This window comes from Callithrix jacchus, chromosome 15 (genome assembly GCF_049354715.1).
Source record: "Callithrix jacchus isolate 240 chromosome 15, calJac240_pri, whole genome shotgun sequence".
Lineage (NCBI taxonomy): Eukaryota > Metazoa > Chordata > Mammalia > Primates > Cebidae > Callithrix > Callithrix jacchus.
This window is the reverse complement of record NC_133516.1, coordinates 40496533-40514416: the sequence shown is the minus strand read 5'-3', so window position 1 is coordinate 40514416 and position 17884 is coordinate 40496533. Positions and strand designations below refer to the sequence as shown.

The 17884-nt window shown below is 39.7% G+C and overlaps 1 protein-coding gene across 8 annotated transcripts in view; it reads left to right on the top strand.

Moving 5' to 3' along the window:
• The window catches only part of CFAP20DC (CFAP20 domain containing), a 352305-nt gene that overhangs the window by 313597 nt on the left and 20824 nt on the right, over positions 1–17884 (top strand). For 2 of the 8 annotated variants that reach the window (XM_035275962.3, XM_078351353.1), the window contains one exon: positions 3646–4931. The exons of 4 other annotated variants lie outside the window; for them this stretch is intronic. In XM_035275962.3, coding sequence (XP_035131853.2) covers positions 3646–3695 — 50 coding nt within the window. In that variant the 3' untranslated portion in view covers positions 3696–4931. Of the gene's footprint in view, positions 1–3645; positions 4932–7070; positions 15630–17884 lie in introns of those variants that run through there. 2 more of the 8 variants (XR_013527406.1, XM_035275965.3) reach the window with 2 other exon arrangements.

The window sequence follows — 17884 nt, the reverse complement described above, 5'->3', positions numbered from 1 at the left end:
TTAGCACTGTATTTTTCTTAAAAAAAAATCCTTTGCCAATTATCTCTGAATTCTAATAACAAGTTCACATGTAGCTCCATAGATCCATATTTAACAAGAAGTCACCTCTTTGAAATACCCCCATCACCACCACACACACATACACACACTGCACACACATACACACTGCACACACATACACACACTGCACACACATACACACACTGCTCACCACTCCTGTGGCATGGGCCTGGAGAAATCCCAGAGGCTTTCTTTGGTTTTTAAGTTCATGACCATGTAACTCTGCTTGCTAGATCACAAGGAAAAAGTCTTCTGCTTCCTGCATTCAGGTAGACAGCCTTGAATTGTGTGCCAGGAATATTAATATTGAGCTCAAGGAAGTACCTATTATATTAGCTGGCATATTTTGTTATTTAATAAAGATTTTTTAATAAAGAAGAGTACCATGGAAATGAAATGTTATTGGCTTACAGTTGGATTTAATGGCGGCACTATAATTTCATTTAATGCCACTTGATAGAGGAAGTAAGAGCTCTTTTTTCAGGAGTAGATTTGGACTCCTGTTCCAAGTATCATGCATTATTTAGATCCATATTTGTGTTTGATAAGCTTTTAATCCTGTTGTTCACAAAGTATACCTTCGTTATGAATTTCTCTCCAAGATCTTCAGACTTACAAAACGAAAATGAATAAATTAGGCTTTGCAGAGCATGCAAAATGATAAGAGAGTTGGGTTATCTTGGTTATGACCTTAAAGACTGGAATAGGCTTGTAAGGCCTTGTTTCTGCTTTAAATAGTCTCAGGACCATCTACATAAATAAGGGAATCAATTAAAATTTGTATTCTTGAAGACTTGTATTTATAAATATCAAAAACAGCATCAGCTAGATGAAGGAAAAAAAACGTTAGGATACAAGAGTGCCTCAAATGCCCCAAGACAGAATGCTGTAAGTCCTCCGAATAGATCTGGGCTGGGACCTGGAGGACTGTAGTAATCTGTCGGGATTCTTAAGCTGCAAGCAGCAGACACTCTTGATCCCAGAATTCAAAGACTTGCTGAATAATCAAGCTCTGGGAGACGCAGGAATCAGAGCAGCCCAGAGATCCTGATAGCAGCAACCAACAGTTTCTCATGATGATGGCCACCAAATTGACAGCGCCGCCTTTTTCTGCCTCAGATCTCTGCTCAAGGAGCAAGAGGGTGGCAGGCTTAACTCATCAGTTATTCCCAAGACCGCATGGAACGGGAGTGAGATAGTCCCTGAAGGAGAAGAGGGCACTGTTAAGAAACTGGGGAGGGATGTCAGGAAGGCAAAAACAACAGATGTCTATCCTGGGAGGTTAGAAGCATTGGCTCTGCCGCTTGTCTGATCGATTTTGCCATCTCTCCTCCTCTCTTCTCTCTCTTCTGTCTCTTCTCTTCTCTCTTTTCGTACATTTCTCAGCTACTCAATCCACCTGCCAGAGCACTCAGCCACTCCAATGCCCACATACCCAACCATTCAGAAATGTTAACTCCCAATTTCAATTCAAAAATCCCAGAGTTGGAATTCCAATTCGCCCATTTGTCCCAGGGACCACCAGGACCCTCTTCTTTGGATGAAGGAGGAAAGCCGTTATTCCACTTAGTCCTTGTGATCTGAGTAGATATTCTAAAGGCGTCTACCACAAGGTCTTATTGTCCCCTTTTTACATTTTATTTTCCTGTTTTAAAGAGATAGCTTCATTTCTGTTGAGATTTCTCCAGAAGAGTTGAAAAACAGAAATAGATGTGCTTCCCAATACCAATTTTAAATGAAATTGGTACCACCAGTTTACTTGGAAATTCATTAACTAGGAATACATGTTCACTGGTTATCAAATTTCATTGCATATTAGAATCTTCTGGAAAGTTAATAAAAATACTGATGCCCAGGTTCCACACCCAGAGAGTCTGACTTGTTTAATCTCAGCTGTAGCCTGGGCATTAGAAATTTTTAAAACCTCCCCAGCCATGCCAGTGTGCAGTCAAGGTTGAGATGACTGCTCTAGATTAAAGCTGATATGAGGAGAGAGCAGTAGCTTTGCTTAATGGCATATATACCTGTGGGGAAGAGCCTGTATATTATTACTTTTCATTTTAAGACTTTAATTTCTGCTTTTCTAATCAAGTGTGTACCAAACATTTTTATCCAAAATGATTGCAAATGGATACTAAAAAAATAGATTGATTCATTGCAGAAGTACATCTTAAGATCATTTTGTATCAATTTGGGGGCTGATTCAAACAGTTCCTTTTTTCATAAAATCAGATGCAACTTACAAGTGACTTTTAAGTCATCAATCTCTAAATTATCATTTAATTACAGAGACTGGTTAGTGGAAATTATGGAAAAACAACTGTCAGCAATAATGACAACAGATCAATGATTTAGTTTCTCTGGTAATTATAAGTTCTTACTACCTCCAATTTTTATTAAAGGAAAATACTGATATATGCATAGTACATAGACACTTCTGCCAAAAAAAACTTTCCCTATTATATTTCTTTGATTTTTAGATGAGTTTCATTTAAATCAGTTGTTTCAATAACATCTTGATCCTTCTTGAAGTGCAAACTGTGTTTAATAAGAATAGTGTAGTCACAGAATGTACACCTCAAGCACAATTAATTGAAAGAACTAATTTTAAAGTTGCCCCTTGGTTTTAATTAAAAATCTTGCTGCTGGAAGTTTCTGAACTGTCCTTTTTTGAAAACTGTGTAATGGCAGCAAGTACACTTTCAAAACTTGGTTTGTTCCAGGTTACACCCTGTGACTCTCAAACTTCAATCAAAATGACCAGAAGAATGAAAATTAGGAATCACCTTCCTCAGAGATCTAGAACCAGAAATACCATTTGACCCAGCAATCCCATTACTGGGTATATACCTGAAAGAATATATACCATTCTATTATAAGGACACATGCACACATATGTTCATTGCAGCACTATCCACAATAGCAAAGACATGGAGTCAACCCAAATGCCCATCAGTGATAGGCTGGACAAAGAAACTGGTATATATGGAATACTATGTAGCCATAAAAAGGAAGGAGATCATGCCCTTTGCAGGGATATCGATGGAGCTGGAAGCCATCATCCTCAGCAAACTAATACAGGAACAGAAAACTAAACACTGCATGTCCTTACTTGTAAGTGGGAGCTGAACAATGTGAACACATGGACACAGGGAAGGGAGCAGCACATAGTGGGGCCTATTCGGGCAGTGGAATGAGGGGAGGGAGAGCATCAGGAAGAATAGCCAATTCATGCTGGGCTTAATACCTGGGTGATGGGTTGATAGGTACAGCAAACCACCATGGCACATGTTTACCTATGTAAACATGCACGTCCTGCACATTACCCTGGAACTTAAAACCAAAATAAAATTTTTTTAAAAAAAGAATCACCTGTTATCACCTGTTCACATATGGTTTTATCATATGATTTCTATTTTATGCATCATTCATTTTTGCATTCCAGAAATGTTAGTCATAAAGAGAATTCTTATCAAGCAAATCCTATTTTCTCTTTTTCTCCCATTGTACTAGTTAAGATATAATCTCTAATTGGGCCTAGAAAGGACAATCAAGATCATTTATTTAAATGCTCTTATTTTACAGTTGAGAAGAGTGAGATTCAGATTAAGAAGCCCTGTCAAGGTGGGAATTAAGAAGAGAATGCAGATAATAGATTGAGATGGACATCACAAACTCTGAACAGAGGTCACCTGAGGACCCTGACACCCTTCCAGGAGTCTGGGATTTCTGTTCTCACTGAGCATTTCTTTTGCTTCTTGCACACTCCTTCCTCCCTCAGTTGTCAGCCTTTAAACCTCAAGGATCAGCATTTCCTAACATGTTTTCCAAGAAACAGAACTCCCACTAAATAAATGCAGTGAGAGTGGGGAAGAGGTCCATGGTCAAACCAAGCTAGAAAACACTGGACAAGTGGAAATGGTCATTTGTGTTTACTGGAGAAGTTCTCAGTGACTTTAAGAGACTAACATGCGCAGGGCATCTCCAATGGATGAGTGGCACTTCTTAAATTTGTCTACAGAACCCTTTTTCTGTAGAATATCTCAAGGGTTTTATCCACCCATATCCTTTGAGAAATGCTGCTGTAGATCACTCCTCCAGAGCTGGGAGCTCTGACCACCCCCAGAACTCAAGAAATGTGTCCTCCATCCTCAGTTTTGTTTGCTTGCTTGCTTGTTTGGTTAGTTGGTTGAGAGAGAGAGAGAGAGAGAGAGAGAGAGAGAGAGAGTGTGTGTGTGTGTGTGTATGAGAGATTTGGTGGTGGGGTGGGGGTAGTTAGTGGAATTTTGTGTGATTCTTTGCTTTTTTGGTTTTTGGTTTTTGATTTTTTTGCTTTGTCCAGATATTTCACACACCCCTGACCAGGCTGTAACAAGGTGATTTTTAGACTCACTTTTCATCTGAAACAAGGTATGCTGAAACCTGAACATTTCTTAAGTCTGAGGTTTTGGTCTCTTGGAGAAATTTTCTTTCTCATATTTTAAATTATATAAATATAACTGTAAGTAATACAGTTAACTTATAACAAAGGATAAATCTAAGTGAAAGTTCATTCATCATGAATATTGGAGTCTTACATCTTAATGAATATTTTGGTTCTGGCTTGCATGGTTTTAATATAATTTATAATCACATTAAGTCAAAATAATTTGACTTATTAGAATTAAATGACCAATAAACATGGGCCACAGATAACACTAATTTTTACTGCTGACATATTCTTCTGCAGTTAATCACCTCTAATTCTGTGAGGCATTACGAAAGCGATGTGTAGGAAATGGTATTGATTGGTTTTCATCAGTCCAACTTATCATTGTCAATGTTTATGCTGAACGTGGCAAGATTTAAGCATATAAACTTGCTCCTAATAGTAATAAGTATTGTCAATATTTTAACACGTGGATCAGGAGAAATTAGCTCTAATGTGCTGCAGTGGATGCTTCCAAAGCCGTGGGCACGAGGTGCTCTTGAGACCTTAAAAATTGAGATAAGCAAAATTATCTGAGAGTATTTGACTTAAGAATTCCAGGAGGGAAAAATGCTTATTGTTTATTCTGATAGTATACCAGTCTGAAGTATAATTTTTATTAATTATGCTGTTTCAGTAATCTATAAATAAATCATAAGATTAATATGGTATTAAAATCATCCCCAGTTTTGCTTTATAGCTTCATAAACCAAAGATTATCTCAAAGAAAATCAATCAAAATTTCACCGTTTGTTTTTTCTCCTTACTTGCAAAAATGATTCAGACATTTCAAACCCTGAAAACTTACAAACCTTTTAGCCAACTCAATTGAAGAGAGCTTCCTTTTTCCTTTAAAACTTTTTTGGTCAGTGAAATTGAAATTAATACCATCTTATTGTGGGTTAATCTTAATAAGCATAATAACTTTTTTTCCTCCAATACTTCTCTTTTCTTTGACTTTTGATATCTATATAGGCCTAAAATTCATCTCGGTATCTAGGTCTGGACAGTATACTTATAATATGTTTTCAATTCACCTATTTTAAAAGATTTTAATCTTCTCGGGTCATGTATCTCTCAAGAACATCACCATTATCAAAAGATATTAGATTTAAGTTTTTTTAAAAAAGAATGGTGGCTCCATTTTTTAGCTAAGCATAAGAATCTATGGATGCCAGAAAGTCCAGATAAGTAGTAAGTCCAGAGTCCTGTTATGATCTTCTGTGGTCAGCAGATACATTATCGTTGGTAATGTTTATAGCCTTATTTTACAAGGGATATCACCGTTTGCATTTTTAAATACGTTTCTTATAACCTTTTCCATGTTTTGCTAGTTGGTGCTTTCAATCTAATATAGTGGCTGTCAGCATTGACTGTGCATTGCATCATGTGGGGATTCTAAGATATGCTGTTGCCTGGGTCGCTCCCATTCAGGGAGATTCCTACCTCCTCTGGCCTGACCTGTACATCATGATGTTTAAAAGCTCCCCAAGTGGTCCTAACGTGTGCCAAGGCTGAGACCCTCTGGCTTGTCCTATTCTCATTTCTTGTCTTTATTGCTCTTCTTCACTTCCTGTGGTACCAGAATGAGCAGTCTGGGAATTCCCAAAGGCACATGGTAGCAGTGACATTTGACGGTTTCAATCAGCAAACTGACCATCACTTGATGGATTTCATTTGTGGGCAATCCAATAATGTTCTGACAACTTGCCTTAACCCCATGTGGTTGATGATCACTAGAATGGAAAACATGACCTGTTTTGTTTTGTTTGGCTTTCTTCACTCTCTCGTATACATTTTAAGCAAAACTCATTCTCCTTCCCAGGTGTCAGATTATATGCTGTGTGAAGATAGCTAGGTTTCAGCTTCCAAATTAACAAAGGGAGGGAGGTTTATTAAGTGATTAAGTGACCATGTGAAAATGATGGAAGCCACTGGCCTAGACAGAATTATTATGTGTGTGCCTGTGTGTATGTGTTTTATTTCCAGGATCCATCCGTTTACAAACTTTTGTGACTTAGTATTATTAAGTTAAATACTATTAGGAAGTTTTGGAGTCTTTCCATTTATAGTAGACCCTAGTGAGTCAGGTCTTGTTTTCTTCCACATAAAAATGCTATTTATTTCCATCTGAGCAAAGGTGTAGACCTGTGACTTTCAAGTTCCCATTATGTATAGCATTCTTCTAAATATGAGACTCTGGGAGAGCACTGGGAATTTAAAATCTTGCTTAAATAATGCTCCTCAAAGTTGTAAGCCTTTTGTAAAGTCTGTTTTGTACACAGCCTTGAATAAGAAGTGGTTTGGGCTGTGAAGGAACAGAGGCAGTGGATGCACAGTGAGGTGACATGGTGCAGAAAAGACAGTGCAAGAGGGGAAAGGAAGAGTGGAGGCCAAGAGACAGGTAGGCAATCACCAAGTTAGAGGGAACTTGGAGGACCATAGGCCCTTGCCCAGGGAGCTTTGCAGAGCAAAGCAGAGAAGGCATGACACTCATTTGTGAGGTGAGACTATGAATTTGTTTTTTTCTAAAACCTTAAAGGATAATTTAATCCCAGCATGCTGGAGAACTTGGAGACAGCCAAGATGCTGACAAATGGACCACCCAAGGAAAAGCACTTAGCACATGGTAAGCACTCAGAAAATGTTCACTGGTATGATTATTATTTATGCCTGGGCCTGTCAGAAAAGGACTTTCAGGTTTGGAACTCTGGTGATGAACAACAGCTATAGCATCATTCCTGAAGTTGTGTATGGGCACATACATACTGTATTAGTCCATTCTCACACTGCTATGACGAACTGCCTGAGGCTGGGTAATTCATGAAGAAAAGAGGTTTAAGTAACTCACCATTCTGCAGGATGGACAGGAAGCACGGCTGGGGGCATCATGAAACTTATAATTGTGGCAGGAGGTGAAAGGGAAGCAAGCATATCTCACCACAGCAGAGCAGGAGAAAGAGAGTGAAGGGGGATGTGCTACACACTTTTAAACAACCAGATCTTGTGAGAATTCACTCACTGTCATGAGAACAACATGAGGGAAATCTGCCCCATGACCCAATCACCTCCCACCAGGTTCCTTCCCCAACACTGGGGATTACTATTCAACATGAGATTTGGCTGGGTTCACAGAGCAAAACCATGTCACATACTTTCATATATTTAAGTTAGAGCTTCATATTTTACCCTATTATAAGACTAAGCTAAAACAAATGTTTTTTCAGTATTCTGAAAAAATGGAACTATCAGTTTCATGCAGAACATCATAAAGAAAACTAAGGATTTCCTGAGAATTTGGAGAAATAGGGGTAACCCTGATTATAGATTAGCACCTGGGACCATGTAGTTAGAAAAAAGATACTCCAGAAATTCTTCGAAGCTGTATTTATTTAGTAATTTGTAACACTTCAGGTCTGACCCATATGGTTAAAGTAATTGACTCCACTATGAATGTTCAGAGTCCTACTCCTGAGTAAAATAAAAATCCAAGACCAAATCAACAGCCCATTTTTAAAACAAGGATTTCAGAAATCATCAATTCTGGGCCAAGCAGCTCATGTATGTTAAAGGTTTTTTTTTTTTTTTTAATTTTATTCTTCATGGTGTAGGATTATTCCAAATCACCTCATCTTTATCTGTTACTACATTTTTTCCCTCAGAGTATATAACGAGTATTTGAAATAAGGTATATTTGTTTAAACAGAGTCTGTAATGAAGATTTTATACAATTTCAGACTGGCTTTCTTCACCATAGGTAAAATTAATGAGGTGTTTCTAATGATTGGATAAGATTATGTTAAGAAGTTATAGAAATAATCCTCTTCAGCTTTGTGTTTATTTTCTACTCGGAAGGTCAGCCAACCCCTGCAAATGCTCCTCTCCAAATGTCTATCCTGAACTTCATCACAAATTATAGATACAGAACATTTCACCAAAGACATACCAGTGTCTTCGAAACCGTGGTTTTCCATTTCTTTCCAAGACATTTTCTGCCTTTGGCAAGAAAATAGAGAAGTGGAGGGAAATTTACAATTCCCTTGAGTAACTGTTTTTGCCATGGCTCTCGTGCCATGTTGGGTGTTATAAACCTGTTAGAGTGAGAAGCAGTTTCTCTTCTTACTCTCTTAATTCTCCTACTAATTCCAGCACCATTCAGTTTTATTTCTATTTTCAATACTGAGCTTTAAAATATATTATATTGTACATGTCGGCCTCTAAAGTACTGTGCACTATAAATTTCTTATAATGCTTTCTGAAAGTTATAATTTCATCCACATGAAATGATAAAGGTCATTGAAAGCATCTCTTGATCTATCCTGGACAACTGAGGTTCAGGTTGTCACTCTGCCACCTGATCACATTCTGTAAACAATATATACAACTTTATTATAACAATTACTACTTCAGGTTTCTATGCAAAACTCAATCGTTTTTTAAAATACATTTTGTGGTATTCCTGTGGCATTTCTACTGAGCTGAATTTGACAAATACTATTAGTTTCTATACCAATGAGAAATTGTCCATTTTGTTATTTGACCTAATGAGTCATTAGGGTACACCTTGGTCCATGACTCTGCTGAATGCTTTATTCTGCCCCAGAAATTGTCCTCTTACCACTGAGTAAAAGTGACTGTCTTGATGATTGTCTTCACCATCTTTATTGTCAGCACAACTGCTTGTTGAGCTCTCACTGTGCTCGCAAGCATTGCACTGAACGGTGCTTGAGCTCTCACTGTGCTCACAAGCGTTGCACTGAACGGTATGCACGTTTTCTCATTTAATCTTCACAACTCTACAAATTAAGAAACTGAGGCACAAACAGTCTCAGGAATTCTCCTGAGTGGTGATGCAGGGATCAGACCTAGCTGATGTCAAACCTCATGACTTAACTTCCAGTGGCACTCTTGACCAACAGTCGTTCTATTGATGGCTAAAATCCAAATCGCGTATTAGTAGATGGAGTTTTCATCATGGCGCCTTGCTTCCTCCTTGGGTGTTAGCTTCACGATTTCAGCTTGAAAAATATTTTGTTCTGTTTATCTGCTGTACTGTATACTTAAAAAAAATTATATATTTTTAAAGCCCATGAGAATTTACCTTCACATGTACTTAAATACATTTCAAGGTTATTGATATTTTTGTCTATTAGCAGCATTCTTCCTATTACATTTGAATTTAATGAAAGGAAAACATTAGATGTGGCATGCAGGTATTATTTCAGAAATCCATTTTTTCTCCACATGGCACCCTTCCACTCTTCCCATTCCCCTGGTGTTTCTATAGTAACCTGGCATTCTCAGCTACCACCTTTTTGCTGGCACTAGAGGATCATTTATAATCAGCCCTCCACTTGTTCTGAAATGTGTCCTACAATTCATAACACAACAGACAGTGTGTAAGTTTAACAGGACCTGAAGCATTTCTTATCTTGAGGTAAACTCACATGTTCAGAGGAGTGAAAATATCAAGAATTGTGGTGTAGGATTCAGCTTTCAGCTTCACAACTCATAAAAAGAACAAACTGTTTTCTGGGATCTTGGGAGTCAACCTAAGCCTCTTTCTGCCCTTTACTTTCCCCTACTGCATACACAGTGAAGACTATAACTGATGAGGGATACAGCCACAGCCACAAAAAGAAACTTTCAGAGAATCATCTATTCTAAGATTAGTGTCATTTTTTCTCTTCTGAAAAGCCTCTAGCTTTTTCATCTATGGAACAGGATATGACAAGGCTCTTTTGTTACTGTTGTTCATTCAATAAACAAATAAGCTCTGTACTTAGAGCCTGTCATGGCAGAGGTAAGAGAGCCTTTTGAGCCGCTTGACCACAGCAGCATCTGTGTTTTCTCCAAGCAGAGTTAGATACACATTCGCAGGGATACCCAACATCCCCTGGCAGAGAAAATGGTTGTCATTCACCTTTCAACTTGTGTTATCACTGAACCACACTGCCTGCTGTGTATGATGAATTACTTTTGAAAAAAACATTCTGTAGTTACTGTATGAATAACTCAGTTACATGTGTTTGTCACTTGGGGAAGCTAAGATAATTTTTCAAATGTAAACCTTCAAAGTTCACCAAACCAGCCTTATTCACAGTCTTTCTCTAGCCATAGTCACCGCTATCTCAACTTACGGCAAATGCATCTGATTGCTGAGATAGGAAACTCGGAAAGAAGTTTTGATTCCTCCTTTTAGCTCACATTGCATTTTCAGACAGTCGGGAGATCCTACTGGTTTTATTCTCAATATACTCAGAATCTGATGCCTTTTCCCCTCCACCTCCCGGCCTTTATCACCTGGGATCACTACCGCCATCATCTCTTACTGTCTCTTGCACAGCCTACTAACTCATCTGCCTGCTTCTACCCCTGCCTCCAATCCATTTTCTTGTTTCATTTTTAATTGACAGATAATAATTCTACATATTTATGGATTCCAATATGATGTTTTGATATATGCATATGTGATGGAATGATTAAATCAAGCTAATTAATACGTTCATCACCTCACATATAGTACTTAACAATTTTTGTGGTGAAAACATTTAAAATCTACTCTCAGCAATTTTGAAATACACATTGCATTAACTATAGACATCATGCTATGTAATGGATTTCAAAAGCTTGTTTCTTCTCTCTAATCCTCAATACAGCAGCCAGAGTGAGCTTTACAATGACAACATATTGTGTCACCTGCTGAAAACCTTACAGAAGATTTCAACTGGCATGATCTCAGCTCACCACAACCTCCGCCTCCTGGGTTCAAGCTATTCTCCTGCCTCAGACTCCCGAGTAGCCAGGATTACAGGCATGCGCCACCACACCCAGCTAATTTTGTATTTTTAGTAGAGATGGGATTTCTTCATGTTGGTTAGGTTAGTCTCGGACTCCCAATCTCAGGTGATCCGCCCACCGCAGCCTCCCTAAGTGCTGGGATTACAGGCATGAGCCACCGCAATTGGCCTGTTTTACTAATTTTGAGTGCTGTAATGTAGGCATTACATTTTTGTAGGAAGATAACATCATCCAGAATTATAAAGGTTCAAATTAGCCTTTATAATTTTTCCAAAATTTAATCCAAAAAAATACTATGCATCCCAGAAGACAAGCCAAAATGACCAATAAACAAAAGGAAAAAAGAGACAGAACAAATCTGCCCTGACTGGGGAAGCACAGTTATTGGAGTTACCAGAACTGGGCCTCAGATTTAACTGTGGATAATATGTGAGAACATTAGATAACAGGATGTGGAACTAAACCAGAGAAGTAGAAACTGTAAAAATAGGGAAAAAAATAAATTAACAGATTAGAAAGCAAATATACATTATAAAAAAATTGGTAACACTAATAGTTCATTGTCAAAAACGAAACTGATAAAAATTGACAAGAATCATTAAAAGACAATTCATGACAAAAAGAGAGGGCAAAAGTTACCAATATCAACAATAAAAAGTGAGTATTACCACATAAAATCCTATACACATTTTAAAAATGAGAAGACTGCACAACTTTATGACATATTTCAAATACATTTGAAATTTTAGATAGAATGGTTAAATTTCTGGGACAACACAGTTTATCAAAGCTAATATAAGAATTAGTAGGTAACCTTAAAAGCTCTATAACCATTAAAAAAATCACATCAGTAATTTTTAATTGTTGTTATTGGTACATGATAACATAAAGAAACATCAAAATTCTTTAGTCTTTGGCATAAATCCTGTGGAATAACCAACTTTCAGAAATCTATTCATTCAGTCAGCTGTTTCTCTAATATGAGGACTTTGATCCTCTTCCAATTTCCTCCACAGTGGGACAGCCAAAGGTATTTTCCTATGCAAAACCTTCAAGACAGGCCCATTACATTCTTACCTTATTTAATTATGATAACATTCTACTTTGGACTTAGCCCACTTACCAGAATAATCAGTGGTCTTTACAGTTTCATCTCACTTTCTGCTTTCTGTTTATGCAGCACATGCTCACCAAAATGCAGTACCATGCTGTGGTGACTCGTGCTGTCCACAGAGATTGTAGCTTTCTACACACTCTAACTACATTCTGCTATCTGCACGCTGTTGCCCACTTGTGAAGTATAACTACATGACTTGCTTTAGCCAATAAAATGTGAGCAGAAGTGATGTGTGTCACTTCCAGGTGATAGATTTAAGAACTGGCATACTTTGCCACTTCATTTTTTCCCCTCTGCATAGTAACTGTAATGTTCAAGATGCTGGCTTCTCCATTAGCCTGGGTCCCAGAATGGGGAAAATGAAATTATCCTGGGAAAAAGAAGATAAAAGCACAATGTTTCTATCAAACCCAATAGATTCAAGTCAAGAAAGAGTAAGGCATGTCTTGAAAAGAACTGAGTGGGCTGGCACCGTGGCTCATGCTTGTAATCCCAGCATTTGGGGAGGCTCAGGCCAGTGGCTCACCTTATGTCAGGAGTTCGAGATCAGCCTGACCAAAATGGTGAAACCCCATCTCTACTAAGAAAATTAAAAAGTTAGCTGGGCGTGGTGGCATGCACCTGTAATCCCAGCTACTCCGGAGGCTGAGGCAGGAGAATCACTTGAGCACGGAATGCAGAGGTTGCAGTGAGCCAAGATCACACCATTGCACTCCAGCCTGAGCAACAAGAGAGAAACTCTGTCTGAAAAGAAAAGAAAAGAAAAAAGGAAGGAAAGGAAAGAGGAAAGGAAAGGAAAAGGGAAAGAAAAGGAAAGGAAAAACTAAGTGCAACTGTGGGCACAGGAAGCTGCTCGGAATCAAATATATAGAAACCAATTAAGTTTTTGAGAAAGTTGTATAGCCAGAGAAATCAGGAGCCTGGACTAAAAATGTTTACAACTGTTCAAAATTTAAAACGACCCTGGGTCCTCCACCTTTCCCCATGCAGGAAGCAGGCTGACAAAGCTGATCTGCCCTCAAGGAGGACATATTCTCCAATGCTCACTTCACATGTGGGCAAGGAAGGGTAAAGGAAAATTCCCAGAAGAGGGAACCAAATGGACTGAGGAGCAACAGAATGAGAACTTTTTGGATTGCATCTCCTGGCCCCCTATGGAAGGTGGAGCCAAGTCATCTCTTCTGGTGGTGTGAGTAGAAGTGATGCGTCGTTTTCAACTCTTCTGATGGAGTGAGAGGAAGGGATGGGTCACTTTCCTGCTGAGCATGTCTCTCTCTTTTCAGTGAGAGGTCCTCAAGAGCGCTCTCTTTCCTCTGGCTTGGAAAACTGTAATTCTGCCAGCCTGGGTCCTTGAGAGACTGGACCCCTTATGATAAGTAGAGTGACCCTGCCAGCCCAGGACAGAATGCTGTGTGGACAAGAGACAAACTTTCATTGTATTGAGCTTATTGAGGGTTGTATATTTCTGCATTACCTAGTTCTCACTGATACACTGTTGGAACAAAAAATCCCATCTATGGAGAAATTCCAATGATTTGCCTTATCCAGTGAATCCTGGGGTTCAAATAGTATTGAAATGATCAGATCCAATCCTGAGCCCCTAGTCTCATGAACTAGGTCTCCTCCAACAGGCAGAGCTAAGCTTCCATCATTCCCAGACAGCGACCCAAGATGAAAGAAGGCTTCTCTTTTCCAGCTTAGCTTGAATCACAAAGCTATCCCTTTGTTTTGGCCAAGGGGGTGTGCTACTCTTTTAACTCAGGGTCCCAGGGTTTAGGGTACACACCATGAAAAAGAACTCACTTGTAACTGTTGCACCTTGAGTTCTTCTTGTTCCAAAAAGTTCCAGAAAGAAGCTCAGCCCCAAAGAAACAAAAACCAGATGGATCCAGAGATGCTGGAGTTGGAGCTGAACTTTGGTGAACTCTCCTCATTCACATACTAAAAACCCATCCAGGGAGGAGTTAATTTCCCATTTTACACACATGCAACATCTGAAGAAACACGACAGGAGACTGCATCTGTGCTGCCTTACTCCACCTCCACACACAACGACTCAGCTAACCAGCCCAAAAAAGCCCTGTTTCACCATTGTTTGCGGAGGCACTGCTTTGGGGAACTATCTGCAGTGTCCTCCTTACTTCTTGCTAGTAATAAAAATCGCCTTGTCAAATCCTCCTTGGTTGTGGTCATGGGACTGCCTCCATGGAAATGTTGCTCAGCTCTTTCTAGGACTCCCCTGGCAATGCTCAACTGATCTATTTGTTGGCTGCTTCCTGGGGCCAGTCCCCAGATTCCAACTGCTGCTGCTCCCAAGCTTTTAGTCACCTTGGACATCTCTTCCCCATGGTGATTTTCCAGTTTGCCTTCACCACCTTTAGGTCAACAGGTGTGGTGTTAGAGGCTTCACATCCTCAAACTGGCCCCAGCAGGGAAAAGGAAGAACTTGCTCGACCCCCAAAAACCAACTTGAGAATTCCACAAGTCCCTCCACAACATAGAGTACCCTCCTTTCAAAGGGATTAAACCTCAACATCCTGGAATGAAGGATTTGTATCTATCGTTACTTCCCCAAAAACAGAGACCAGCGAATCAATGTCTCTATCCATGTGAGACAGGCTAGAACAAAATATATGAGCCTAAGGCCTCTTCTCTTCTATTAGAATTCACCGGCCTATAACCATGGTCATCCTTTCCCATAAAAAACACTTTTTATTAAACCCTATGGCACTCACTCAATCACCTTAAATATAACGAAAACAAATGGTCATTGAATATTGCCACATGCCAGGTATTACTTGCATTATTTAATCCTTTTACTAGCCATAAGGGAAAGTTACTACTTACACCCCACCTGACAAAGGCAAAAACTGGGGACAAGAAAGAGATTGAGATCTGCCAAAGGCCACCAAGCTAATGAGAAGCAGAGATCTGCCTGTCACCACAACCTGCTCCTAACCATTACGCTTGGCCAGAAGCAAAGACAATCGTATAATAAATTGCTCCTTATTGATGCTCACCCACTTCGTTTCTAGTAAAGGTCCAAGAATCCTTCTTATTTTCCAAGTCAGAAAGCACCCAAGAAAGGAAGAAAATGTTCTTGTAAGGAGAACATAAATACCATCTGATGTGTTCTTTCATCTTGTAACTGTTGTGAAACTAGTAAAATTGTTGAACGTGAAATGGTATTTACATGTCTTAAGTTTTTCCATTAAAAACTATAATATTGGATGACTGTACGTTTTGTTTGTGTGAAAGGTGGGGGAACTTTTACCCCTCTGAAATTGCAAATGTTACAAAGTGTTGCATATTTATTATCCCATCTGCTGCTACAGCATTAAAAGGGAAAAAATCTTATAAGCAATTTATTCACAGTTACAGTTTTACCACCTGATGTGAAAAATAACAAGACTTGGTAAGCATTTATTATTATGCTGAGTAATTTCAATTTAATTCATAACTTTTTTTAAAGAGCACAAAAGTGAACATTTGCTTAGCATCAGGTTTTGCTTCCATATTTTGGTTGAAAAGAATACTCACGAGTGTTTCGGGTGATCAGGATGAGTGGCTCACCAGCATGGTTTTCAGGGCTTTCAACTGTTTGAGAAACCTGATTGTGTGCTCACGAATGTGGCAGCTGCATGTTACCAAAATTGACAAGGTAAAGATTTGATCGGGGAATTTGAATCAGACCGCTCAGGTATTTCCAGCACAGAGAGTTCTGCTGGGAGGCAGCTGCTATATTTTGCTAACACTGAATCCAACTGCAGTGCAAGCTGAGACTGTTTATCTCTCTTGGCAAAATACCAGCAGTCTGTATCAGCTGGGGGATCTTTCAAAAGCAACTGATCCCAAAATAACAATTAAATAAGGACTCGGGCAGAAAAATCACAGTCAGTGTGTAACTTTCACATCTGGGGAGAGGCAAACGAGAACTCTCTATGAGAGTGACCTGTTTATTTTCTATCTTGTCTTGGTCCTGAGTAGAAGGGGAGAAGTGGGCTTTTGAGTTGAGGATGTTATCTGTCAGGTTTCTACTCCATCCATCACAAGGGAGAATTAGAGTCCTTTCAATGGAACCTCTGAGTTCCAGTCTGACCATAATTCAGGTGACTATAACTGACTCAGCTGTCACCCTGCTGCTCTGAGCAAAATTGCCTATCATGGCTTTTTTAACATGTGTCCCAGTTACCACTCACTGCACAACAAACCACCCCAAACTTGAGTGATATAAAACCACAACTATAGTAGTACACGCATGGGTTCTGTGGACAGCTTAACTCAGCTTCATGATACCTGGGGCCTCAGCTGGAAAGGTGCAAATGGGTGGGGGTGACTGAACATCTGGTGGCTGGAATCACTGGAAGACTTCTCACATGCCTGGTGCCTGGGCTGGGGTGACCTGAAGGCTGGGCTTTCTCTGGGACCATTGACAAGAGGGTCTACATGTGGCCTTTCTACATGGCTTGACCCTGTCCCAGAATGGCAGCTGGCTCCCAAGAGGAGCACCCAGGAAGCAAATGTTCCAAGTGAGCTAGGTAAATAAAAACAAAGCTCATGACCTTTTCTGAGCTAGTCCCAGAAGTCCTACAGCTTCTCTTCCACCATACCCTCTTGGTTACAGTTCAGGCCAGCCCAGGCTCAAGGGGGGCTGTAGCCAGGTCACATTATAGAAGGGCCTGTGGGATGGGAGCTCGTGTTGCCACAATCTTAGGAAAATAAAATGAACCCCAACATGACCAGAGCATGGTGGTCTCCACTTCGGATTCCTCCCCTGGTTCTCCAAAAAGAATGTATTAAGAAAAGAATAGAGGCCCCAGGGGAGAAATCACTGGGAAAATCTCTTCCCATTCAACCCACACATTAGATGCTGTGCATCATGGCTATCCAAGTCCTGTGGGATAAAGTCCTCCCCTTCCCTCCAGATTCATCTGGACCACGTGGTCCCTCTCTTTCCAGCCACACTGGTCTTTAGGGTTCTCTTACTTGACCGTGGGCTCTTCTACCCTGGGGTCTTTGCTGCCACTTGCTGTCTTCGCTGTTCCACTTATTAATGCCCCTGTGTCCTTCAGATCTCAGCTTAAACATCACTTCTTTGTTAAAAACTTCCCTGACCTCCTGATTAGGTCAGACTCCTGGAGCAGATATTCATGGCACTAAGTACCCTATCATGGTTGTAATTAAAAGTATATATATATTTAATGTCTATCTCCTCATTTTGACTGTGACCTCCATGAGGTCAGTAACTCTGATTTTGGTGACTGTTGATAACCCCAACCTCAACAGATGCACACGGAAGTACAGAATCCCTGGCCCAGATAAGGATTTAGTAAGCATGTGTTGAAACAGATTTATATAGTGACTGAGTACCTCATGTCCACCAGACACTGTGTTAGATGTGGGCATACAGTAGTGACTGGGACAATCCCAGTTCCGCC